Raw genomic sequence first — 26,707 nt, 5'->3', positions numbered from 1 at the left:
TCATCATCAACATTTCAGGCACAGGCCGTCCACTGCTGAACATTGGCCTCCCCCAATGACTTCCACATCGCACGGTTGGTAGCGGCCTGCATCCAGCGCCTTCCTGTGTGGGTTCACCTTGTGGATTGTGGGTGGATCGTCTCACCAATAGCAAGGCAAAATTATTTTCGCAATATATTTTTTCTATTTTACGAGTACCTATTAGAAAGGGTATGTACTTACAAACGCTAGAAATTTTGAACTTCTCTATCGCCCGTATTCACAAACGATACTTGCTTAAGTGAAGTGAAGCAGCAAATCGAACACACAGCGTTGAATAGAGCTCTGTGATTGGTTTGAGTGTGACCCTGTGCGTCCACGCGCACTGTGAGACCTCATAGTAATGTTTGTGTTGTGAATACGGGCATAATGTAACCAGAGAAGAAATAACTAACCAAAAAAATCTCAGTGCCAAATGACGCAATACGTCTGCTTCAAACAAAAAAGGAGTTAATTTACATTTCCATACAAAACGTTTAAATACAAGTAAATACATATTAACTACGGTTCACGGTGTTCACTCAATTTAAATTTTTAATGAGAGCAATTTGAACTGTCATGTCTATGCTTCGTTAAGAATAATTAAGCACTCTTGTCTACATTTTAATCTTGAAAATGTACTGTTTTGTCTGTTCAAATATTCCTGAGAAAAATTACGATGTTAAAATGTTCAGCCTTTTTGACAGACAGGCCAAAAAAATTCTAAGTAGCTAGGTAGAAAATGTTCAGAATTAAAATTTTAACAAAATTGTGACCTACTCCAGGAAAGCGCGCCTTTTTGGCACAAAATATGCGTGTATAGTTTTAAGTCCCTTTGTTCTGCTTTTTATTTTTTCTTTTTGTGCCAAATAAAGTTTTTCTTATTCTTATTCTAAAGTGCTTTTTAAAACATTTTGCTAGCACCGACTCCAAACCAACATGGTATAATTTTGTTTTTTTTTATCGTTTTTATTTTATTTTTATTTTATTGTCAGTAAAAACATAAAGTTGGAATACTTTAGGATGGTTTCTCTCTCTAGAAAGCGATTGTTTCTAGAAAATCTAAGGAATGTAGTGAAGATGGTATCTTTGGCAGCTCTTACATGTTACATGACCATGTGTTTACTACCTACATAGCAATTACTTTACTACATAACACAAGTATGAGTAAGTAAATATGTTAGGCCCTTCCCTTTTTTTCTTTCAGACGAGATCCTTGTGGACCGACCGAAGGTCGCGGGAGGTGCCTGGATGCGAGCAGCGCAGGAACGAGGAAATCCTTGGGGAGGCCTTTGTCCAGCTGTGGACGTCATTTGGCTGAAACGAACGAACGATACGATATCCTGTGAAAAACGGGATGTCGCCAGTATTACCGAGCAAAATCGCGGGCATATACAAGTAACTTCATAATTGCTTTCCTCGCTATCAAGTTTTCATCTTAATCTTGCTGTAATGAGAATGCCAGCTGACCGCTCGTGCGTTAACGCGACATCTTTGATTTGAAGGCATATTAGTACTTTATTCAGTTGGAATAAGAGCTAGATTGCAATAAAAATGTATAGTGTGATATGCCAGTACAAACGACATACTTATCGAGTTAAATATTGGCACTTTATTTACTTGTAACAGGAGCTATTTTTGAATGAAAATGTTTAGTCCGATGTGCGTTACACTTTATATTTTGCTGTCTGGACTCTTTTTAATTTGATTCAGTAAATGGATTTATGATTTTTTTAGTCCCGAAGTACGTGCTTCTGAAACTTATAAATTAAAAAAATAAATGAAGCTAAAAAGCTGAAAATAAATATTACAAGTGAAATTAATTTAGGCTGCTGACTACCATTTATACTTTTATGTTACCTACTTTTCGGAGAGTTAGGTTTTCGAACAGTTAGATTTTTGATAAGTTTCGAAGTTAGGTTCGGAGTTAGGTTTTCGGGATAGGGTTTTCGAAGAGTTGGAAATCGTTAAGTTGATTTTGGAAGAGTTACGTTTCAGAACAGGATTTCGAAGAGTAAGGTCTTTCTGTGATAACGCGAGTGAAGCCGCTAAAACTATTTTTATTTATACTAAATGGAACCAACTCAGCGCACAAATCGGAATCGATTTTTTACTTAGTCACTAATCAAGTTACAGAACCAGTAACTAAAGTAAAAGTAAACAATTCCTAAAGAGTAAAAGTTAAAGTTCGTTGTTATTTAACTTCGTTAACACATAGTTACGTTTTCGCACTGTCACGATAGTAAATGACATTATTCTTTGTACAATCGAACGCACATCGGTCATTTTTGTTGCAAAAATAAAGATGCGGTGTTAAAAACTAAATATTTTGTCTATTGTTAACAAAGTTAAACTTAAAGACAGACAGTTAAAGTTCAGAATTGAACGGGAACATCTATATTCCTGTTATTGCAGTTCGCAACTGACTGACATATTCTGAAAGTTTAACGAAAGTGTATGACATTATCTCTTCAAATATACCATGTGATAGCTAAATTCACACTGGGTCTGAGAAACTAGTTACTTAATTTTATACATTAAGTATTTTATTCTAAACTTTTTTTAATATCGGATTCGGCCAACGACCCATATATGGAGGATTCACCCTATCAGTCTAATTATTCAGAGAATTAAATTCATAGACTTTTTATTTTCACAATGAAAATGTTTATTTTCTATTAAAAACTACTGAAAGTAAGGGTTCTGTTGCAAAATTAATATTATCTAATTAAAATCTATCCATTAAAATGCCGTTCTATAACAATTCACATAATTTTTGCCACAGTACAGTACAAACTACACAATTTTGCAACAAAATTCCTTAGGCATAGAATTAAAAAAAGAAATTCGCAAAAGCGCGGGAACTCGCGCCCAGCGGCCATTGTAATGTTCAAATTCAAATACAGAATCATAGATAGTAGACTAGTTTTTTTTACTGTTCATTTAGTACGCGAAGGTCGTATTGCCAAAGCTTTAGAAAATTGAAACGACTACAATGGAGTTAAAATGTGAAATAGCCATAATTTGTAACTTGGTTATTATTTTAGAAGGCCGTCATGGTCACTTTTATTTGTTCTTGTTGATATTTTAATTGAACTTGAGGTAAGAATGACATTGTTTTGCTTGGAGTTAGGCAAAACACAATTTAAACTTTTACAACTTGCTAAATTTTGTGCAGTTTCCTCTTTAAAGACATTTTGTCAAATTGTAATTTTCCTGTGAGAAAAACATGCGGTCGAATTAGGGACCTCCTATTTATAGTTAAAAAGAGATAATGTGTTTTAAAACCTTATGATGGACTGTCTGTTACTTATTTATTAAAACGTAATTTTTCGCAAAAAAAAAAACATAAAAATAAGGTATTAAACCGCTTCTGAACATGAAACCAAAAATTGCAAAATGTAGGCGTATATTTTCAATAGCAAACTCTAAATAACTTTTAACGAACCAACTTTTGAATTATAAAGTACGGTGGAATTCTGTTTCAAAATTGTCAAGGATTAATGATGATGTCATGTTACATAATGATGTGATTTGCACTAATGGAATGATGAATCTTGTTTTAATAAAATTTTTAATAATTTATGTATTGTAGGTACATGATTAAGTCAAACTGAAATTAAAGTAAAATTAAGAAGTCGAAAATCATTTTGAAGAAATAATTATGATCAGATCTTTTTAAATTACAACTTGCTTGCCTGATCTCTTCAAGCAGTAAATTCCAAGCCTTCTTTCTTACCTCAGTTCCTTTCCGAATTTTTAATAATAAAAAAAATCAAAACTATACCATGTACCATAAAAGGTAGAGGCAGCTCCAAAGCTAACTACTCGAAGGCGCGTCCAAGGCTCAAACCTTTTCCAAAAAGGTCGTAGTTCAAAATGTAAATCGCTGCCAACATTCCGCGCCCAATAAAAACGATAACTCACGCTTGCGTAATGCCAACGTAACGGCACTAACCGCGGGTGAAAGTCAATGAACGTGAAACGATTGTCATAATGTTAACTTTTTATCAAATAATGTTATTTGTAAAAGTTGGAAACTTATTTACAATTATTGTTATTGAAATTGTAACGAGAAATTGACACAATTTTGCCGTTTTATTTTATAAAAATTGCTATCTGATTTTTACTTTTTAAGTTTTGTAACGTTCCAAATTTGGTAATTCCAAGTAGTTAATTGCCACTTTCAATGTGAATTTATGTAAGTTATTAAACGTAATTAATAACGTATTCAGCTGTTTTTGGACTGAATTTAGTTACCAAGATTACATTGTTTGTTATAATAATATGTTAAAGTAATAACATTTGAATTATTAATAATGTACATTAATTAATTTAATATATTACATTGGATAACGGCAATTTTAATTGTTAATTTGGACATTACTAATAAAATATTTTAATGATGCCAATAAATTAAATTTCAGACTGTATTTACTTCAATTTTAGCCAAAGGAAGCCCTATATCACGATCTTCGTGCAATCTGTTTGTACACCAATACGTGTTATTGCATAATAGCACTAAATACAACTGATATAAGATGCTTATTCCTAAACTTGATGTCGTGTGCTGTACTTCGAAGAAAATGTAGGAAATTGCTCGCTTCCTCGTGCAATAATAGTCTTATAACATAATATTTTAACGCTACAGAAACAAGGTTCAAAATGCAACGGAATTGCTCAATGCAGCCATATTGACTTAAGGACGGTCTTTGACATGTTTTTCCTTATGACTTTCTAATAAATCTTGTCTCAAAGAGAGCTTTTGGTCTGTGACAGGCTTTACGCGCAGTTCTTTGACTCTAATTATACATTTATGTATAAACTATCCTAGATTTACTGGGCCCTAAAATATCATCTTAAGCCAAATGCATAGTAAAAAAAGGATGTCATTGCTTTCTTGGAACAGCTTCATCATCATCATTTCAGCAGATAGAACGTCCCCTGCTAAACATAGGCCTCCCCTAATGATTTCCACATCGCCCGGTTGGTAGCGGCCTGCGGAACAGCCTCATTTGGAACAAAAAGGAATTCTTTTAGACCAACTTTTACTTTTAAAATGTTAGAAAGAGATCTTCAACAGACATCACAAACAGTATGCGGTTACTAAGAGCTTATTTACCATTATTATCCTTATCTATAATAGCCTTATAATAACTATTAAGTATTTCTTTAGTGTCGACACCGCCTTCCCCTTCATATTTGTTTCAAGTAACTGTCCTCACCATAGGTTGTCTGGAAGAGATCGCTTCATAGCGATAAGACCGCCTAATTGTACCTTGTGTGTTCCTTTTCTTCTGTTATGTTATTTGTTTGGTGTGCAATAAAGTGTATTTATTATTTATTATTATTATTAACATTTGACTATAGGTACTTTATCAATTGAAGCCCTTTGCCGACCTTGCGCTCGTGTTGTGAAACGAAGTTCAAAACTTTAATGTATTATCTTCAATATAGTCAAGTTTGTGATTGGTAGAGTTCAAAATTAAATACTTATTTGAGTCAATGAGTATCATTTCCTAAAATTTCTGAATTAACATTTAACGTGGTCATCTCAGATCATAGTCTATGATCTGAGGTGGTCATTTTCTAATCAACGGGACTATTCCCACCTCTCGTTCCCACCGCTGCAACTCCTGTGTAGTCAGGATCAACTTGACTGCCAATAACCCAACCAGTGAAGGTCAAGTTTGTCCCGGGGGAAAGTTAAACTGTCATTGGACTCGCGACGAAATTAATCGGAAGAACATAGGAGTTCGAAGTTAAGGTTCTTCTTATATCAACTTTTCGTATTAATTCATCCTTAAGGAGAAAATGAGCACGTTCAAGGCAATTTCAATTCAGTAGCTTTACCATGAACCATGCCATGACATATACGGATACGTCATCGCTAACGAATGCGTCAAAAATTTATAGAAGCGCTGTACAAGTTGTCCTGAAGCAATGGTAGGGTTAATACTGGGACGTGTTAAAGTGCTTAAAGTGCTTTTTTAAAGCCTATTTACAGAAATAAATGAGTTTTTTAGTTTTTAACCATTTCATGTTATTTTTATGTAGTCGCTAGCGAGCACACCATGTAAACTCATGGTAAGCACACTGAAACCATACGAGTCGTCGGAGTGTAAGTATTACATCGTGTACAGTATGTAGGTACTAATGCGTGAACCAGGGTGTTCTTCACATAATTACTGTGACATCTTCCCACGAGAATATCTTTCCATTGTTGTGGTACACTTACATGTATTGTGTAATTGTGACGTCACAGAGAAATGACCTTTCACTAGTAATTGACACTTAAATTGACAGCACATTATCATTGTCAGATTATGCATGCTAGTGTCAAAATGGGAACGATTGTAGTGATTGTAGTCGCTCGCTATGGAAGTCATTCGTGAGATGAACTAATTTAGTTTAACCAAAAGCTAAGATATAAGTTTTCTTGACTTGAAATTAACTTTTAACCCCCATTTCACCCTTTTTAAGTTATCGTAGATTCGTAGATACTTTACATTATTTAAGTTTTTCTTCTAGATACATGAGGTCTTGCATACAAAATCATCAAAATTGGTACAGTAGGAAAAGTACCTACATAGGTAGGTACTTAAGGTGTAGTTTAAGATTTCCCATTGACCTAGAATAATGAAATTAAGTAAACAAGCAAGGTCTCAGTCTGTCTGTTACACATTTTAAGGAAAAGATCATATTTAGTCATTTACGATATGCTTGTCACACTGTCATTACTTATTTATAGTCTACTAACATACATAGGACACAGTGTTTGAATTGAACTAAACTTTAAGTTGTTTTTCGATCCTTAACTTGAACTTTATTTATTTTATTTTATTTCGTTGCGGGTCCAATGACAGTTTAACTTTCCCAGGGACAAACTTGACCTTCACTGGTTGGGTTTTTATTAGTAGATCCTGGCTACCCAGGAGTTGCAGCTGTGGGAACGAGAGGTGGGGGTCAAACTTCATCATTAATTGGAAGACTGGAAAAATATTTCTATGAAGATATTAATTAAAAATGTCACACGAACCAACTCCGAGAAGCCATATTGACGAGTATGCTTAATTGATTCCCATCACGTTATTGTCCGTCATGTAATTTACCGAGAACAGAGGAGTGATTACTAATGAAACCATTTATTTTTTGTTTTGTTGTTGTTATAGGCAAAATAAAATTGCCTAAAAAATATTTTCTACCCTTTCGGCGATCGCTCCTCGAAGCACTGGCTTTCTAAACTAAGATAACAGTATTTCAGGAGCCAGAATACGCTGACATATTTATTTATTTAGATAATTATTAAGCTAATAACTTCACACTGCTTAACTTATTACTTACTAGCGGCCGCCCGCGACTTCGTACGCGTGGATCCCGTTTTACCCCCTTCATCTATCTTACGCGGTTTAGATTTTTTCATACAAATGTTTTTTCCCGCTAACTCCCGTTCCCGTTGGAATTTCGCAATATCCTGTTGTAACTAAGCTTTAAATTTACTAAGGGATCTGCATGCCAAATTTCAAGCGTCTAACTTAAGCGGTTTAGATTTTTCATACAAAAGGATTTTCCCGGTAATTCCTGTTCCTGTGGGAATTTCGGGAATTCCTTTCTTAGTGCACCTCTACGGTACCTAAGCTACGTCCCTTATAAATTTCAAGTGCCTACGTTTAGCCGTTTAGGCTGTGCGTGGGTATGTCAGTGAGTCAGTCATACAAAAGGAATTTCCCGCTAATTCCAGTTCCCGTGGGAATTTTGCAATATCCTGTTGTAACTAAGCTTTAAGTTTACTAAAGTACCTGCATGCCAAATTTTAAGCGTCTAACTTACGCGGTTTAGATTTTTTCATACAAATGTTTTTTCCCGCTAACTCCCGTTCCCGTGGGAGTTTTGCAATATCCTGTTGTAACTAAGCTTTAAATTTACTAAAGTACCTGCATGCCAAATTTCAAGCGTCTATCTTACGTGGCTTAGATATTTTCATACAAATGTTTTTTCTCGCTAATTCCCGTTCCCGTAGGAATTTTGCAATATCCTGTTATAACTAAGCTTTAAGTTTACTAAGGCACCTGCTTGCCAAATTTCAAGCGTCTAACTTAAGCGGTTTAGATTTTTCATACAAAAGGATTTTCCCGCTAATGCCCGTTCCCGTGGGAATTCCTAAGTATCCTGTGGGAATTCCTATAACCTGCCCAGAAGTATGAAGAATAATTGTAGGTACCAAGTTTCGTTAAAATCCGTCGAGTAGTTTTTGTTTCTATAAGGAACATACAGACAGACAGACAAAAATTTTAATGATTGCATTTTTGGCATCAGTATCGATCACTAATCACCCCCTGATAGTTATTTTGAAAATATATTTCATGTACAGAATTGGCCTCTCTACAGATTTATTATAAGTATAGATAGTTTAAGTTTCTTCCGCCACTTCTTCTCAGCACCAGCCCATATGTTGTCCCGAAGTGGTGGTAGGGCAAGCTATATTTGGGACGTGTATAAGCGCCATGAAAAGGGCCTACATATGAATGTATGAATCGTGAAACCCCCTCCACTAGAGACAAGAAATAAATGATCCTAGAATAAAACACATTTTCAACTTAATGTCTGTCATTTTTCCAACGCCTAGACACCCTAACAAACGAATGATGGACGTTTGTAATTACCATAATGTTCACACACGTCCAGAAAACCTAATTTATTAGAGAAACGTGTGTTTTCATTTTTATGAAGTAGGTACGATAGGTTTACCAATTTAACGATGTTTTCTTCGTGTAATATTGCGACGAGAAAGTTTTATTTTGCTGAAATTATTAGGCAGGTAGGTTAGGGTTAACCGTAAACATAGAGTGCATACAGTATTATAATAATATTATCCCTACATAATAATACGTAAAAAATAGTAGTTAGAGGAACACAAGTAGTGTGATTTATTATAATACTAGCTGACCCGGCGAACTTCGTACCGCCTTAGCGTAGAGATTTTCTTAATATTTTTTTCCGTAAGAACCATCCTTGGACTTCCACAAACATTTAAAAAAAAGAATTATCGAAATCGGTTCAGCCGTTCACACGTGATGCCGTGACAACGCGAAACGGGTTTCATTTTTATATACGTGTCCCAAAATTCAAGGATAAGCCGGCGCCGCAGGGTGGACATAGTCATGACTGCTTTAGGAAAAATAAGAAAAAAAATCTATCTCAATTATTTTTTAAGTTACACAATAAATTATGAAATTCGTCGAAAATTGACACCCCTTATGATATTTTACATTACCACGACCAAAATTTTTCAAATACTTCACTTTTTTTGTTTGTATCGGCAACTTAAGTAGTGCTGCTGTCCACCCCAATTCTTAAAACCCTCAGAATCCTTGCAGTTTTTACACAAAAGTTAATCAAAATATGATATTTCCTTAAAATTTTGAACGATTTTTACTTACACTCCACTTTAGACTCGTCGTTTTGTAAAAAAACAGTATGAACACTACTGCGGCAAGTTTTTTATAAAGTTGACGCTACTATCCAAGATTCCGAAATGGTATAATACTCTAAGAAAACTAGTCGCAAAAAAGATATGCGTACCATTTTTACAAGCATTTCGCTTGTAAGTTGGTATGAGATAAATCTTGCAACTGAATTTAAAACCAGTTCTCCTTAACCAATTGAGCTGAAATTTGGTATACTTGTGTAAGTACGATGACAATGCAATATTATGGTACCATTGAGCTGGATGGAGTATGGAGGTGGCCATAGGAACTCTTAACGAAACGGCGGAATTACATCTAGTTTGGGTTCGTTGGACTTGTCTTTTCGAGCACTTTAGTGCTAGACGATGTTCAGGGTCCTGATGATGAAGTCAAGAGGTGGCAGGAGCTGGCCATAGGAACTCCTAAACGAAACGGCGGAAGCTTATCGAGTTTGGGTTCGTTGGATTTGTCTTTTCGAGCACTTTAGTGCTAGATGATGTCCAGGGTCCTGATGATGAAGTCAATTATAATTTTCAAACAAAGTCAAGCTTGTTTTTAAATAAGTTTTTTTTATTACAACTTTATTTTAAGCTTTTTAGTTGTTTCTCAATCTCATGGCCTAAGTGCTCGGGAAGACAAATCCAACGAACCCAAACTCGATAAGCTTCCGCCGTTTCGTTTAGGAGTTCCTATGGCCAGCTCCTGCCACCTCTTGACTTCATCATCAGGACCCTGAACATCATCTAGCACTAAAGTGCTCGAAAAGACAAGTCCAACGAACCCAAACTAGATGTAATTCCGCCGTTTCGTTAAGAGTTCTTATGGCCACCTCCATACTCCATCCAGCTCAAATGTACCATAATATTGCATTGTCATCGTACTTACACAAGTATACCAAATTTCAGCTCAATTGGTTAAGGAGAACTGGTTTTAAATTCAGTTGCAAGATTTATCCCATACTAACTAACAAGCGAAGTGCTTGTAAAAATGGTACGCATATCTTTTTTGCGACTAGTTTTCTTAGTGTATTATACATAGTTGCGTCAACTTTATAAAAAACTTGCCGCAGTAGTGTTCATACTGTTTTTTTTACAAAACGACGAGTCAAAGTGGAGTGTAAGTAAAAATCGTTCAAAATTTTAAGGAAATATCATATTTTGATTAACTTTTGTGTAAAAACTGCAAGGATTCTGAGGGTTTTAAGAATTGGGGTGGAAAGCAGCACTACTTAAGTTGCCGATACAAACAAAAAAAGTGAAGTATTTGAAAAATTGTAGTCGTGGTAATGTAAAATATCATAAGGGGTGTCAATTTTCGACGAATTTCATAATTTATTGTGTAACTTAAAAAATAATTGAGATAGATTTTTTTTCTTATTTTTCCTAAAGCAGTCATGACTAGGTCCACCCTGCGGCGCCGACTTATCCTTGAATTTTGGGACACGTTGTATATAGAATATGTAGGTGATCAAAGGAAACTAAAAATAACTGGAGTCCACTTTGATCACCCAGATCATCTTATCCTTGGGTAATTAAAGGACACCAAACTGTCGCTTGGAGCCTACTTTGATCACCTGGGTGATTAAAGCCAGGTGATCAAAGTGGAATAGACCCCTGAATAGGGCCTAGGTATGTACTGAATAAAATATTTATTTCATTTTGTGTTTGCGAAACGGTGTTATGCCGACTATTCCAAGGTTATAGGTCAGTCAAATAACGACTCAATTTACATCATTGACAATGTTACAAAATAACTAATTCTACCGTCTAGACATAGTGCAACGCATGGTACACCTATAAAAACAACGTTTTCATTAGTTATGCAAATAAATAAATACATTGATGGTGCGTGCTGTGATTACCAAGCTTTTATTCGAGCTGGTTGTTTAGAATAATAAAATCTTACCTAAGTCTGTCATCATAACAATGTTTTCAGCATTGTTGTGTTTCGGTAGTAAGCTAGTAAGTGTGATTGAGGATTATGGGTTAAGCTCGCTTCCACCTTCGGCCTTAAGCTGAAGAGTCTTGTTTTTTTGCTTCAACGCGAGAAGCTTGTTCGTTTGTTTCTAATCTCAAGAACTACTGGTCTGATTTGAAAAAATATTTTTGTGTTGAATAGCCTATTTATCGGAAGGCTTTAAGCTACTTGATCACCCTACAGCCAACAGGGGCGAAGCAGTAAAGACAAATGTTGCCAAAACGGGAAATATTATTCCTATTTTCACGCGTACGAAGTCGTGGGCACAGGCCACAGCTAGTGGCTGATTATATGACTTTTTTAGCAGATATTTTTGCACTCCACTACACCACGGTCAAGTGAAAGGAAGCGCACTCGTGACCCATGAATGAGTATTGAGCATGATTAATGATGCAAATTTCGCAATAAAATGGTCTTTGCAATTTTTTGTCACACGCTTCGTAAGCCACGCAACTCCTGTATAGTCAGGATCTACAGATAGGCCAACAGCTACCCAACCAGTGAAGGTTGAGTAGTCCCGGGGGATAGCTAACTGTCCTTTCCAATTTCCAAGTTTCCACAAGGATTTCCACAACGAATCCCGGTCTTGCGCTGCCCGCGTCCAGATGCTTCCTGCAAAACGTCGAAAGGTGATGAAGGCACCAATCGCCGTTTCATCGAGTACGGATCGTCTTTTCCGGTCCGGGCCGTCACTCGAGAACTTTTTCTGCCTGTTGCCTGTGAGTTTCTCGCTATGGAACACGAGAAAACTATGTTAGCGAGAGAAAAAATCTTCCTATGGTTACAAAGACTTATTTTGTTTTATGTTTTTTTAATCAACCTCATTTTTTGACAAGCAGTTTGAGAAGCCGCGGGCTGAATCTAGCCTACATAACACACTTTCAAATGCTAAATAAAAATAAATATTCCACAACTTCCTCATTAGTGCTCGATTCGATTCCTAGGTCGAGCGAAATCTAGAAATATTACGGCATTCGCATCACGCGAGCACAATGCGATCTAAATTCGTTAACGAAGAAAGTTCGTTGCGTAACCGAGCTTAGTTAAGCTTAGTTAACAAATGAACGTACAGTAACTTTAGTTAAGCGGACAGTAACCTTATGGCAGAGTTGCACCATCTTAATTTAATACCAAACGTCAGAAATCTGAAAAACTCCATAAAAAACACTGGTTATTGTTAAACTTACAGTTAAAGTAAGTTGGCGCATTAATTTTACCACTGACTAGCAGTTCTACCGTCCTCTGGTAGGGACCAAAAGATAATGAGACATTTAAAGAACACCTTGGGCTACCTTTTTTTTTTTTATTATTTATTTTGACGTTCATAAGTGCCAAAATATTGCCGGAAAGCAAAATATTGGACAAAACCACAGTCCATAGAGAGGGGTTTCTATATTCCGTGGTCAAAACGGAATAAATATTTTTGATTTTCATTTTTCGTACTTACGCGTGAAATAAAATAGAAGATTAGCACGTTCAACTAAATAAACTGGTTTTATTACAAAAAAGTTAAATACGCGATGAACACTGGTTTAAAATGTCATTTCCTTAATAAATGTCAATTTAAAGTAGTGATCAATGCGATTTTATCTTTTTGAAGTTATTTAGAGGGTATAAATATTAAAATAAGTGTACTACCTCACCCAAAACAGTTTTCCAAAGGTCTCTAGCGACCACACATCCTGGAAATATATAATAGTAGTCTTTGCTGGAAACCTATTTATAAATTCTAAGCGCGTAAAATTATATGTGCTTTGAATTACTTTCTACTAATGATAATTTGTATTTTACTCGCGGAAAAGGTATTACAGGGTGTTAGGTAAATGGGTATATGAGCCGACACTAGCCCATGTTAACATGGGCATATAAATGGTATGGTGAAGTCAGAAATTTGATATCATCATTTTATTTTTTTTTAATTTTCATACATAATAAATTTTATAAAAATCCGATTTGTATGAAAATTAAAATAATTAAAATGAAGATATCAATTTTCTGACTTCACCATACCATTTATATGACCATGTTAACATGGGCTAGTGTCGGCTCATATACCCATTTACCTAACACCCTGTATATTAAATGTATATTTTATAAAGTAGAAAACATATTGTTTTTAAAAGCGAGTTAAGGCATCAAACGGGACTATTCCCACCACTGCAACTCCTGTGTAGCCAGGATCTACAGCTTGGCCGCCATAAAAACCCAACCAATGAAGGTCAAGTTTGTCCCGGGGGAAAGTTAAACTGTCATTGGACCCGCAACGAAATTAATCAGAAGAACATAGGAGGAGTTCGAAATTGAGTTAAGGCATCACTAAAATAAATAAAATATTGAAAAAGAGGTTGACAATAGAGTTTCTTGCGCTGCTTCTTAGCACTGGCTGAACACTATTGTCCCGAAGCAGTGGTAGGGTTAAAATGAGTGTTAAAATTAAATTAATATCTACTATACTGGGACGTGTAAAAGCATTTTAAAGCCTTAAGTAATTAAACTATGATCCATGATCCTATGTTCTTCTAATAATTCGTTGCGGGTCCGATGACAGTTAAAACTTTTCTCCGGGACAAACTTGACCTTCACTGGTTGGGTTATTGGGGATCAAGCTGTAGATCCTGGCCACACAGGAGTTGCAGCGGTGGGAACGAGATGTGGGAATAGTCTCCCGAATATTATACATAAGTACATAATAGTACCTACATTGTATTTGTATGTGTACAAGTAACTTTAGGTAATTAGACAACTAATTTGACTTAGGCTGAGTTGCACCACCTAACTTTAACCGTAACTATGACGATAACCGGTAAGTTTTTTGTATGGAGTTTAACAGATTTTTGACATTTGTCAAAGTTAAAGTAAGATGGTGCAACCCAGCCTTAGTTTCGGACTAAAATATGTAATGAAGAATATTAAATATTTTTCTGCTACAATATCTACTAATGAAAAGTTAAGTTTAGTCGATTTTCAAGACACAATCGCTCTAATAAGGCCTTATGAAACTTAATTAACTCATAAACAATATTAAAACGTTTTACTTGGGCACAAACAAAAAATAAACACGCAAGGAGAAATCGGTCAAGTGCGAAACGTTCTAACCACGAAGGGTTCCGTACCGTAATAAAATAGAAAAAAATAATGTAGAGACAAAAACAGTTTTTATTTAAAGTAGATATCAAATAGTGCGTGTCACCCAAAGTGGCCAAAAAGTTCGTAATGTTAGTGCTAACAGCTAACCTTTGTATTTATGTGAAATATAATTCAAATTCAAATTCAAATTTTTTATTGCTTATTAAGTGTTTACAATTAGGTCTTAATCTAAACAATGAGCTTATAACTTAATAACCCGTTAATGGGTATTGCAATATTACTTAGTGGTGAGAGAGGACTAGTCTAAACTTAGGTCTAGCAACTTACATTTTTTCATAGCCATTTTTCATACGTATTTATTAGCCTTCAGGAACATCAGAAGGCTGAGTGTGAGTTTTCATCAAACGCGCTCACAGTGAGCGCGTCAAAAAATGACATTTAATGTATGACGGATTGTACAACGCCCCTAGCGGGAAACGTTCAAAAACTAAAACTCACACTGAGCGCACTGGACCTTACAATAACTGAAATAGAACCAAGATGTCTTAATTAAATATTTATTTATACCTCCGTCATTGTAATCTGAATCCTGAATCGCATCAGTCTATCTAAGCTTTTAAATCCTCTCTAAATCCTCTTGCTTTTCATTCGTGAAGGGTCCAATGACAGTTTCAATTTTCCTCGGATTAAATTAATCTTAAACTTTTCTAATTCACTAGAAATACTTCCCTCCTTCAGCAGTTTGATTTGTTCAAGTTATTTATTTATGACATAAATTATAGCCTATAAACAATAATACTGTAAAGTTTCATCAAAATCCGTTCAATACTTTTTGCGTGAAAGAGTAACAAACATCCAGACATCCACACAAACTGGCATTTATAGTATTGGTAAGATAGTAAGAAGTAAGATAAGTCTAGTATGTAATCTAAGTTAGAAAATTTAGAAATACTTATAACGTGTGACTATAATAATTTCAAGTTGGTAATTTTAATGTCCTTCTTACAAAGTTCGTATGGGTATGGCACCAGATGCGTAGGATTTGTAGGCTGATTAAAATGGCGGCTTTCTTATTTTCTTCACGAATGCAACTATTGTATTATGTCCAGTACTATTTTTTTACTCTGTGCAAGTCAATTATACTTTTTTAACTGTCAAAACGCGATTCTCCCATTAGATTTTGTATGGCATTATGGGCCCCGGAGAACTTTGTACCGCCTATGTTCATCAAAAATAATGTAGGATTTAATGGTGAATGAATTTTTCAATCTCTCCAGTAGTTTCGGAGCCTATTCAATACAAACAAACAATAATATTTTCTCTTGAAAATATTGTTTAGACAAAAGCTCGCTGCCAATGAAAAACTCGGTTTTCAGGGCTAGATTAGTTTTTTATAAAGTTGTTTCTTGGAGTTAGGTATTTATTGTTTAACTTCCCTATTCAATGTCACGTTAAGTAATCCACAAATAAATACTTACAGGCACTTAAGTGCTACTAAGTAAAATTACTCATCGCGTACCATTTTCGTCATGATTTCAAACCTTATTAATATGAGCCCAAAGTTCTAAATTGGGTAGGTGATTGTGCTGTATTAACCGGTTACGAAGTTGTAATTACTTGTTATACAATCGTTCGTTTCAGCCAAATGACGTCCACTGCTGGACAAAGGCCTTGTTATACAATAAATAACGTTAAATACAAGTTTGTATGAACCGGTATGACGGTATAACATAATACTAGACTACCAAGCGGTCACCATCAAAATAATTATAGCAATCTTTTAATTAAACAGTAGCTTGAACTAGTTTTCTCGAGGTAACATCAAGTTTGACCTTCAAACTTGGGAGTTCCTTGGAAGTTCTATACCAAAATTAAGTAAGTAAGCACTTAAACAATAAACTCCAAGCCACAACTTTTCTAAGAAAAACACTTGATTCTGGCCCTAAAAATCCGGTTAATTTGCTGTAAAGTAATTTAAAAACTAAAAAATCACTTTTACACGTCACAGTATTAACCCTACCACTGCTTCGGGACAATAAAATGGGCCAGTGCTGAGAAGAAGCAGCGCAAGAAACTCAGTCACTATCTACTGTCAGACTCTTTTTCAAGGGTTTTCGAAATTAATAAATTCGTCAATTGAGTTCACAAACTATGTAATAGTATATTTATTTTCCATACAAAATCAATGGGAGAGTCGCGTTTTGAGAGCACTAAAAAAATGATGTCAATTTACTAACTAGGTGGTCACTACCCTCTTAGCGGTTTTGGCGCGAAAACGTAACCATAGACCATCCTAGACTGCATCTCACTTAACACCAGATGCGATTGTTGCGGTCAAATACCTGCCTTGTTCTGCATAAAAAAACATCGCATTTACAAGTAGGTATAAATGTCAGTAAAAAGCTTTGGCCTACTTTTAAAATTACACGTTGAATAAAATAAAATGCGATAACTACACCCAGCTTAATTGTGAGCTATTACATTCATTACAGTCCACAATGCACTTACAACATCCATTGTAGTGAATTACATCAATTTGGACACTTAATAAGACAAGTTTGTTAGTATATTTTGTTGGTAATATAGTCCTCGATACTTGTATTTAGTAATCGTGTAAATTGTCCACCCACAAGGTGGACCGACGACCTCATAAAGATAGCAAGAAGGCGCTGGATGCAGGCCGCTACAAACCGATCATTATGGAAATCATTGGGGAAGGCACAAAACATATTATAAACCTCTATGTTCTGTAGGGGGAGGCCTAGCTATGTTCAGCTGTGGGCGTCCTATGTCTGACATGATGATGAATCTTGGAAATAATTTTGTATAGATGTACTTACGGGAAAGGTTGCAGTGCCTGCAGTAACTGCAGTAAGGGAGAATTGGCGTTGAATTGTAAATGGCAATGCCAGATTTTGTATGGAAAGTGGCGTCTTTTTTTTTCGCGCGGCCATCGACCAAACTTTGTTTTTTGATTACAAAATAGTGTAATAAACCAAACTTACTATGGCATGTATACCTCTAAACTCAGTCTGCTGAACTGAGTTACGAGCATTAGAAGTTTGATGATTTTCATACGAGATTTGCTTTTTGTGCGCAAGTTTTGTAAGAAATTGCAACAAAATATTGCGCTATTTTTTTATTGCGCTGATTCTGCTCCATACTGATGTCTGGAGCCTTTAATGGATGGTGTTGTTTGTTTACACATACAATGTCACTATTTTGTTGCAATTTCTTACAAAACTTTGCGCGCAAAAAGCAAATCTAGTATGAAAATCATCAAACTTCTAATGCTCGTAACTCAGTTCAGACTGAGTTTAGAGGTATACATGTCATAGTAAGTTTGGTTTATTACACTATTTTGTAATCAAAAAACAAAGTTTGGTCGATGGCCGCGCGAAAAAAAAAAGAAGCCAATTTCCGGCATTGTCTTTTGTGAAGCCACCACACCCAATCTGACGACCACTCCGTCAAGAGTGTAGCGAAGAAGAAAATCATGGTTGATCACCATCATCTCATGTCATTATTATACTGCACCACCCTCGCCAATTTACTTAAGGCAAATGGAGGTTGGCCTACGCCCTACACTCCCCACACTGGCCAGACGGGTTGAGGAGGCCTGATGTTCGCATATTTTCAACCGACTTCAAAAAAGGAGGAGGTTCTCAATTCGACCCGTATGTTTTTTTTTTTTTTTCTATGTTTGTTACGCGATAACTCCGCCAATTATGAACCGATTTGAACAAATCTTTTTTCGGCGTATAGATAATACCTCAAGGGTGGTCCCATTTAAATTTAATAATAGAAAAAACAACCCCCAAGGGTGGAAAATTGGGGATGAACTTTTTTATACGCAATATCTCCGCCGATTATAAATCAATTTGAACGGTTATTTTTTTGTTGAATAGGTATTATCAAAAGGGTGGTTTCATGCGAATTTGAAGAAAATATTTCACCCCCAAGGGTGGAAAATCGGGGATGAACTTTTTTATACGCAATATTTTTAATTTTTAGTTTTTTTTTGTGTTCACGCATTTGAAGTCGGTTTTATTTTTTTAAAAGGTTAATTATTGTTTCCTAGTCTCCTTACGACATTCACGGGAAGTGTAGGAGATGTGCTATTCTACTCTGCTGTAGCTAATAATTGTATTGATATCATAGTTTCAATGATGTTTTTGACACTATTTTAAAGCACAACTTCTCGAAAATCTCTGCATAACTCTCACTGAAATCATGAGTTTTCAGTTAGATGTTAGTTTTCAGTTAACAGTAATTATTAGATTTTAGTGGTCCGTAGTCTCAAAGAGAACTTACCTCTCATTCTGCTGAATGTTACATGCGTTTAGTGCTAACTGCTTAATTGAATAAGTTTTTGTGCAATTAAATTTCGCTTCAAACAGTCAGACTAAGGCTAAAATTAAGGACTTGTGGCAGTCCAACACAAAAGTTGCGATGAAATTAATTATAAGTTAGGCGCTCGTAAGTTATTTAAGCCCTGTTTAATTGTACACGTCTACAACGTTGTGGATTAAGGTCTTTGAAAACCATTATTTATTAATGCTATCTTTATTAAAAGCTGTGTTTTGAAAATAAAAAAAAATGTTTTTGCTTTCGTGTAAACGAAAGAATCTATTTAATTACAAAGAGGCAGCTCTTGACCTGTGTGTTGATCGGCCGAAAATGGAAGTGAGCTTCCTCGAATTCTTCAAACTGCAGAGGAACTGGCTATCTTATTAAACTGTACTTACAAACATGTTATGACTATTGTCACGGCTATAATTGTAGTTTTTCCGACAGTCACAGAACTCACGAAAGGTGAAGGAAAGTTTCAAGGACGAAGGACTACATCTTTATCGATATAGAGACTACCTCAAGAAGAGAAGAAGCTGGCAGTGGCTGGATTTAGAAAGCAGGAGATCGTGTTTTGTTTGTAGCGCTCATCTTATTTTTTTCCTCATTTAAGTAGGTACCTAACAGAAAGTGACAAAGAAATTATGAATTGCAACTTCCTTTCTACCATTTATTTTTTCATGAACCGATTGCTCTGGTGATCCCTGCAAACCTTTTTTCATAGTGGACGTCCTTTGTCTGTGATCATGATGATGTTTTTTCGCATTTTAAAATTAAAGATGATTTTTAAATTAACTTTTTAGTTAGATACTATTATACTAAGTGCTCGAAAGTCACTAACAGTATTCTAACAGCATTTCGTCCAATAGCGAAATCTTGCTCAATGATTTAGACTCGATTGCACACAACACATATGCATACCATTTGATAGTATATGACACAATCTGAATCGGTCTAGGCCACCAACAATGGCGGGTATTGTCTGATGTCGTGACGGCAGATCCCAGGTGGATTGCACTGATGCTATGCCAAGTGGAGGGAGTTATTTCCTGCAGCAAATAGTTTTATGCCCGTATTCACAAACATTATATGATGTCTCACAGTGTGCATGGACGCACAGGGTGATACACGAACCAATCACAGAGCTCTCAACGCTGTGCTTTCGATTTCTCTGCTTCACTTAAGCAAGCGTTTGTGAACACGGGCGTTAATTTTTAAGGATTAAATCTTTAAACACGGAGGGAATGTTTTTTTTCTTGAACTTCCTGTGCTGTTCTTCAAAGTTTTTGGAAACCGTTCCTTTTTTCACGCCGTTTCCGTATTTTCGAGTCTTGTGTCACTTTCGCTCGTGACATTTAGTGCTATTCTTCAACACTCCGATCCCATGAGGATTGCAGTGATGCTATACCAGTGGTGGGGAGTAATATCCTGCAAATACTTTTAATTTTTATGGCGCGTAGGCTACTGCGTCATAAACTGCTTAGTGCAGAAGCCGCTAGTTATAAGAATACTCTGTGTATACGTACTGACTCTGACGCAATAAATATTTTATTTATTATTTCCGTGTTTTCATTTTCGGGTCTTAGGTTATAATCACTTTGGCTTGTGACAACATTTTAGTGCTATTCTTTCACACTTTTTTGGGGGGTTTAGTTTAAATTTAGGCCTAAATCAAGTAGCTTTTGGGGGTTAATTCGTAAGACCATCTGGCAACAATCATTGTGGTGCATGTACACGGAGATTTCGTCGTGTTGAAGAAATTTCGAAATCCATCGAATTCCAATTCATATTAAAGAATCTAGGGCTACTTCCAGACGCCTTTTCCTTTTCCGTATTTCATGACCAATTATGTTACTGTCGCCCATGACAGTGTGGGATTTGAGAATCATCCATTCACGGAAGCTAAGGTGGGATTGCTTCCTTCTGAGCAGTTGTGCTCGGTTTTCTATATTATATGCTTAGTTAGAGCAGAGAACTCTGACACCGCGATGCAGGTTTATAGGCGCGGTGGTGTATGCTATAGTATGTAATTATGTATGTGTCAGCGCCATCTGTTGGGTGGAGACTACCACTAATCTGTAGTGGCGCGTCGATAGATGTCACCACGACAATATTTTGCGAGAGGCGAGGCATGAAATCGTAAATCTATCATTTACGTCATACCTATACCTTGGTAATCAAATGGTTAAAAATACAACTCCTTAATCTCTATCCAAGTTTAAATCATTATTTTCAAGAAATTACTTACTTGAATCAACCAGAATCTTCGTAGGTAGATTAACTACCTATCAATAGACGAGTTTAGCTTGTTTGTTCAACGATTTAATGTCCACCTGTGAGTAGGTGTCTGTAAACATGACTTCCTAAACAAAAAACTATGGTTCACTAATGGATCACGTCGAGTTAGTCTCTCAAGGACTAATTAGTTTGGTAATTTTAGCAAGCAATTATATGTAAACAGCTTGTTTATGTGCCTAAATACCTAAAAAATAGTATCTACAAGGAAGGACATTTCAATTTAAAGTTTAAAGACGAATTCATCAAAGTCCCAGCATTTATTGAGAGGAAAATGTTTCAAAACATTTATAAATACGCATCGAATCGATTTAACAACTAATTACTGTAAGAAAAGGCAAAATTCCAATGATTTAGGTACCTAATTGAGTAGAAAAATCTGTCCATCGTTTACGCTTAGTTAGTCATAGTGACTTTGTTCAAGATTTCTCGACACGCAGTCTTGAATGCATAATGGTAAACTTAATTTAACTCGTTTTCAATGCGTCGAGTTGGATTTTTTACGCTTAACTAGCCATAATCGCCTACTTTCCGTATAGCAAACAAAAACACACTTTTCAGGATTTTAATAGAGTAATTCAGTGAAAAAATGAGACACTTCTGATTCACACATTATTTTAATAAATAAAAATGCACACTACAATACAATGGACAATTTATTGTATTCTTTTTAAATTAACAACTTGCACACTTACACAGATTTTGAATTAGAATTTGGAACTTCCAAAAAAAAAAACAATCGAAACAGTGTCTACGGAACTGGCTGGTGTTTATTTAATTAAAAAAAGTAAACAGAACCTAATAGACAAAAGACTGTCGATGTCGTCCCGTTGGCTGATGAAACTGAACATAACCTCAAAGTTGAATCGAAGGTAAACACTGTGGCAAAACAACGCTAGTTATTGTTTGAAGCCCTAAATCTAGACTTACTTGGTCTTCTTTAGGATGTTCGTGCGTGCAATGTACATGTTGATGTTCACTTATGAACTCAGTTAAAACAATATTCACTGTTAACAACACACAAAAACTCAGCACTGTCACACGGTTCACCATTTTCGACATTGTCACGAGTTTGAGGACGGTTTTCACTCAAGAGTGTTAAATTGTTTGTTTACATTTTGCAATTTAAACAGCATACGTGTAATCTTCCTCATTAACGCGACGCTACTGATTCGTTCGACGAACGACTGTTCCCGAGATGATAAAACGAAGTTAGTCATTTTAAAATGCATTGAAGTTAGCAACATTATGCGTCAGCTGATCAAGCACGCCCATCTTGTTTTCTCTCGCTCTTACTTGATCGTTTTCTAACATCTGAAAGAGACAGCTAGTGTTTTCTCAGTGTAGAACTCGAAATTTGCGTGAGTTACTGGACTTACTGGTACTGCAGGTTGCGTGTAACTCGTTTTCTAAAGATTAATCAGTCTACAGTTCCGCTATTGATTAATAGAAAACATTAAGTTCTGTGTTTGAAATAACTTAATTCACCTACGAGCAAATTATTCTGTTTAGATATTTAGATTTAATAGCTTCAAAATAAAGACACGCACGACCATGATGCAAAGTTTTCCGGAAGTTCCAGGTTAGGTTACTACTCGACTCGACTTTGCACATGCGCACAATAATTTATAGACACTGGCCATTTTTCTAACAAATAAAGTTTAAATCTACTTTTTAACGAACTTCAAAGGAAGAGGTTCTCAATTTTATTTATTTTTGTCAGCTTTTCTTTTTAATTTTACTTGAGGTCTTTTATATCATTCGTATATAAGTAGGAAACTGAGGGTATTACGACATACAAGCTGAAACAAGTGTAAATCCGCCACCATACATGGTGGTACAGTTTCTAAATTGGCAAAACCATGCTTACACCATACAATGACCATCAATGGACTACGAACGTTGTATAATGAATGCTAATAATTATTTAGCGCGCGTACGGACACACTGACCGATTTTGCAATATTACGTGATTCTAAACACTATGAACACGTACGACTAGCTTTTCACGCGGCTTTTCCCTCGTAGGATTTTAACAGACTTCAAAAAGGAAAAGGGTCATAACATAATTCTACAAAAAAATTCTAGTGGATCAAAAACATTAGTCATCTAAATTAGAAACGATTGGTTCCGTTAAAAGTCCCTTGTTTAATCTTGGGATTAAACAAGAAAACTTTATTGGTAAAGTTTTTTTTTGGGACAAAGAATCTACATAAATAAATAAAAAAACAAAAGTTTCAGCATCTTTTAAAAATGAACCATACAGAATTACAGACTGACAGTGTTATTTTCACCTATAAGTTATAGTACGAGTATGGACTCGTTAAGTATCTTTTTGTATGTTATTCTTGTCTGTTACTAGTCGTCATAGTAAGTAAGGTAGATCCTACTTACTTCTCGTAGTACACTTCTGTTGTTTACTTAAACTCCATCAACCAAAATCTTTTCATCTAAAATGTTGCAGATAACCAAGGCACAGCTGTCAAAAAAAAGCTCCATCCATACTTATTGCACGATGTTATAATGATGATTTATTTTTTATATTTCGACATTTAGCTTGTTGCAATATTTTTTTCGGTGGTAGCTAGCCAGGCGGACTTAAAACAAACCGAGCAGAAAATTTTGCCTTCACCAAGAATCGAACTTGGGACCTCTGGGTCTGAAGCAGGGGTCTTACCAATAGACCACAGAGCCCTTGTTTTGTCACCTGTCATCCGCTTTGCACTGGAGGGAAGTCGAACCTTTAACTTCGAACTCCTATGTTCTTCTGATTAATTTCGTTGCGGGTCCAATGATAGTTTAATTTCCCCCCGGGACAAACTTGACCTTCACTGATCGGGTTATTGGCGGTCATGCTGTAGATCCTGGCTACATAGGAGTTGCTGCGGTGGGAACGAGAGGTGGAAATAGTCCCGTAGATAACAGAAGCGATTTGTGTTTAGCTCCTATCATAATTGCTCAATGCAAATATTCTCAGAGTGTGAGTGACCGTCATTGAAGTTCAAAGTGCCGTTATTAAACAATAAAACTAAACAACATAATAGCAAACCTCACTCATAGTTACTTACTTAATTGCCCATAGTTTCCGGGACTATAGCTCACGATTTTCCGCATGCGATGAGGCTACGTTACGGTTAGTATGATGTAAGAAAAGAGCGTGCTATACGTTAACATCAATGTAGCTAACTTATTATGTGAACTCTTGCCACGGTTTCGTTCGGTTACTTATACCCAGCCCTTACCAAAGTTGCCCCACTAGGGACAACAACTGGGAATTTCTTTACAAAAATGACCCAAATTGATAAAAAAGATATAACTGTATGGTAAATCAGTTTAGCTCGCAAAGCTGATGGTCACTGGGGCAGAAAAGTTCTCGAGTGGCGACCACGGGCCGAAGACGTAGTATGGGCAGGCTTCCCACTAGGTGGACCGACGATCTTGTGAAGGTTGCGGGAGGTACCTGGATGCAGGCGGCACAGGACAGGTCGTTTTGGAAAACCTTGGGGGAGGCCTTTGTCCAGCAGTGGACGTCCTACGGCTAAAATGATGATGATAGAAAATTGCTGAAAGACATAGATCAGTCCTCGCAATACAGGTAATGCTGAGTATCACTAACCTTAAAATCGACCGCCAACCTGCACGGCGTTCTTGGCAGCGGAGCACTGCCTGAGTATCCTCGGAGCTGATGATGACGATGACACGCGGAGCACGGCAACACTCGCGAACAATCGCAAAAGACATGTACAGCTAGCACGAAAAACTTTCGAGTTTGAATCGTTTGCGTATTCGAATCGCCATCAAAAGATTTAGCTAGTTACGAAAACTACAACTGCGCCCTTGTAAACGTGTCGTAAAGTGAACTTAGTATGAGAAATGTATGTGTTATAGTCAAACCTCGATGTTCCGGCACTCCTAGGTTTGACTAGTCAATCCTCAGGTCTGACTAGAAGTCTTAGTCAAAGCCCAAACATTTCGGCCTTTGACTAAATAATGTTAGTCAAACCTAGGAGTAACTAATTTGGTCAGGCAAAGGTCGAAACTCAATTTAATGAAATCGGGGTTTGACTAGTCAAACCTCAATTAAGACTTTAAACTAAACTATACTTAATTCTGATCTTGCATAGGCGTTACGACGGTCGGTTTTCACGCGCACGCGCAGCTATCTCTTTAGGTGAAGGTACAAGTAACTAAACTTATACAGTACTGAGGTTGGTTGTCAGTTTTTCTAGATCGATCTTGATTAATTACTAATTTTTAGAGTTCTGTTACCTTAAAGGATAAAGAGTTTAGACCCTATTATTATGACTTCGCTAAATGTTGTCTGTCACCAGGCTCGTATCTCATGAATCATTCACTTAAAAAATAAATAATTCAATAAAATACTTAAATATTTAAGGGGGGCTCCCATACAGCAAACCTGACTTGTTGCAGTTTTTTACTTGATAATAATTAAAACGTAAACAGGTGAACCCTTGAAATATTCACATAATTTTAGTTGCATTTTAAAAATAAATCATAAAATTATAATAAAATAAATATTTAAGGGGGCTCCCATACAACAAAAGAGTCGCACGGAACCCTTTGTGAGCGAGTCCAACTCACACATGGCTGGTTTTCTATTTGCCGTCTACTTTTGACCGAGTCTGTCAGTCGTTTCTAGGATTGACTAGGCAAAGCCCGAAACAGATTATTTTAGTTTCGACGTTTGACTGAACCGTTTAGGCACTTCTAGGTTTGACTTAGTCAAAGGCCGAAATAAGAATTTACTTCGGGGTTTGCCTGAAGGCCTTGGTCAAACCTAGGATAGACCAGTCATTCCGCGAAGAGACTGCATATCGACCTTTGACTATGACATATGCACGAAACTTATTTTGAGAATCAAAATTGTCACGTTATCAAGGTTGAGTATCGAATTTTGTCGAAAACGCAGACGATTCGAAGACGAAAGTTGTTCATGCTAGAGGTAATCCGAAGAAGTGAACGTCACTCGTAGACACAAGGTCTTTCGAAGGAATGAACGTCACTCACACGGTCTCTCGAAGTAATGAACATCACTCACACGGTCTTTCGAAGTAGTGAACGTCACTCACACGGCCTTTCGAAGGAATTAACGTCACTCACACTGTCTTTCCTAGGACTGAACGTCACTCACACGGTCTTTCGAAGGAATGAACGTCACTCGCACGGTCTTTTGAAGGAATGAACGTCACTCACACAGTCTTTCGAAGTGCTGAACGTCACCCACGGTTTTTAATGTCACTCGTAGACTCGCAGAGCATGCGACACGCACGCACAAACGCACGTGTGTGCGCATTGAGCGTTGCCGAGCAACTGAGGCTTGCTCCGACCAATACGATGGTAGGAAAATAAGGTTGGCGAAGCAAATATTTAAAAAAATATTTTAAAATTATTATAAAATAAAAAATATACGATTACCCGCCAATATTTTTACAAACCTATTTATTTAACCCTAGACTTGAGTCTTATAGGTACAAACAATAAAACTTCAAAAA

General features: G+C 36.3%; 1 protein-coding gene across 1 annotated transcript in view; it reads right to left on the bottom strand.

Annotated features, from left to right (window-relative positions):
- Positions 1-22,384, bottom strand: part of LOC135085439 (leishmanolysin-like peptidase) — a 96,653-nt gene extending 74,269 nt beyond the window's left edge. The window contains exon 1 of the mRNA XM_063980236.1: positions 22,125-22,384. Within this exon, the coding sequence (XP_063836306.1) occupies positions 22,125-22,256 (132 nt within the window). The 5' untranslated portion in view covers positions 22,257-22,384. The remainder of the gene's footprint in view (positions 1-22,124) is intronic.
- Between the last annotated feature and the right edge of the window lie 4,323 nt (positions 22,385-26,707).

The sequence above is a fragment of the Ostrinia nubilalis genome, chromosome 28 (genome assembly GCF_963855985.1).
Source record: "Ostrinia nubilalis chromosome 28, ilOstNubi1.1, whole genome shotgun sequence".
NCBI classification, from domain to species: Eukaryota; Metazoa; Arthropoda; class Insecta; order Lepidoptera; family Crambidae; genus Ostrinia; species Ostrinia nubilalis.
Note: the sequence above shows the minus strand (reverse complement) of the source record. Positions and strands in the feature narration are given on the sequence as shown.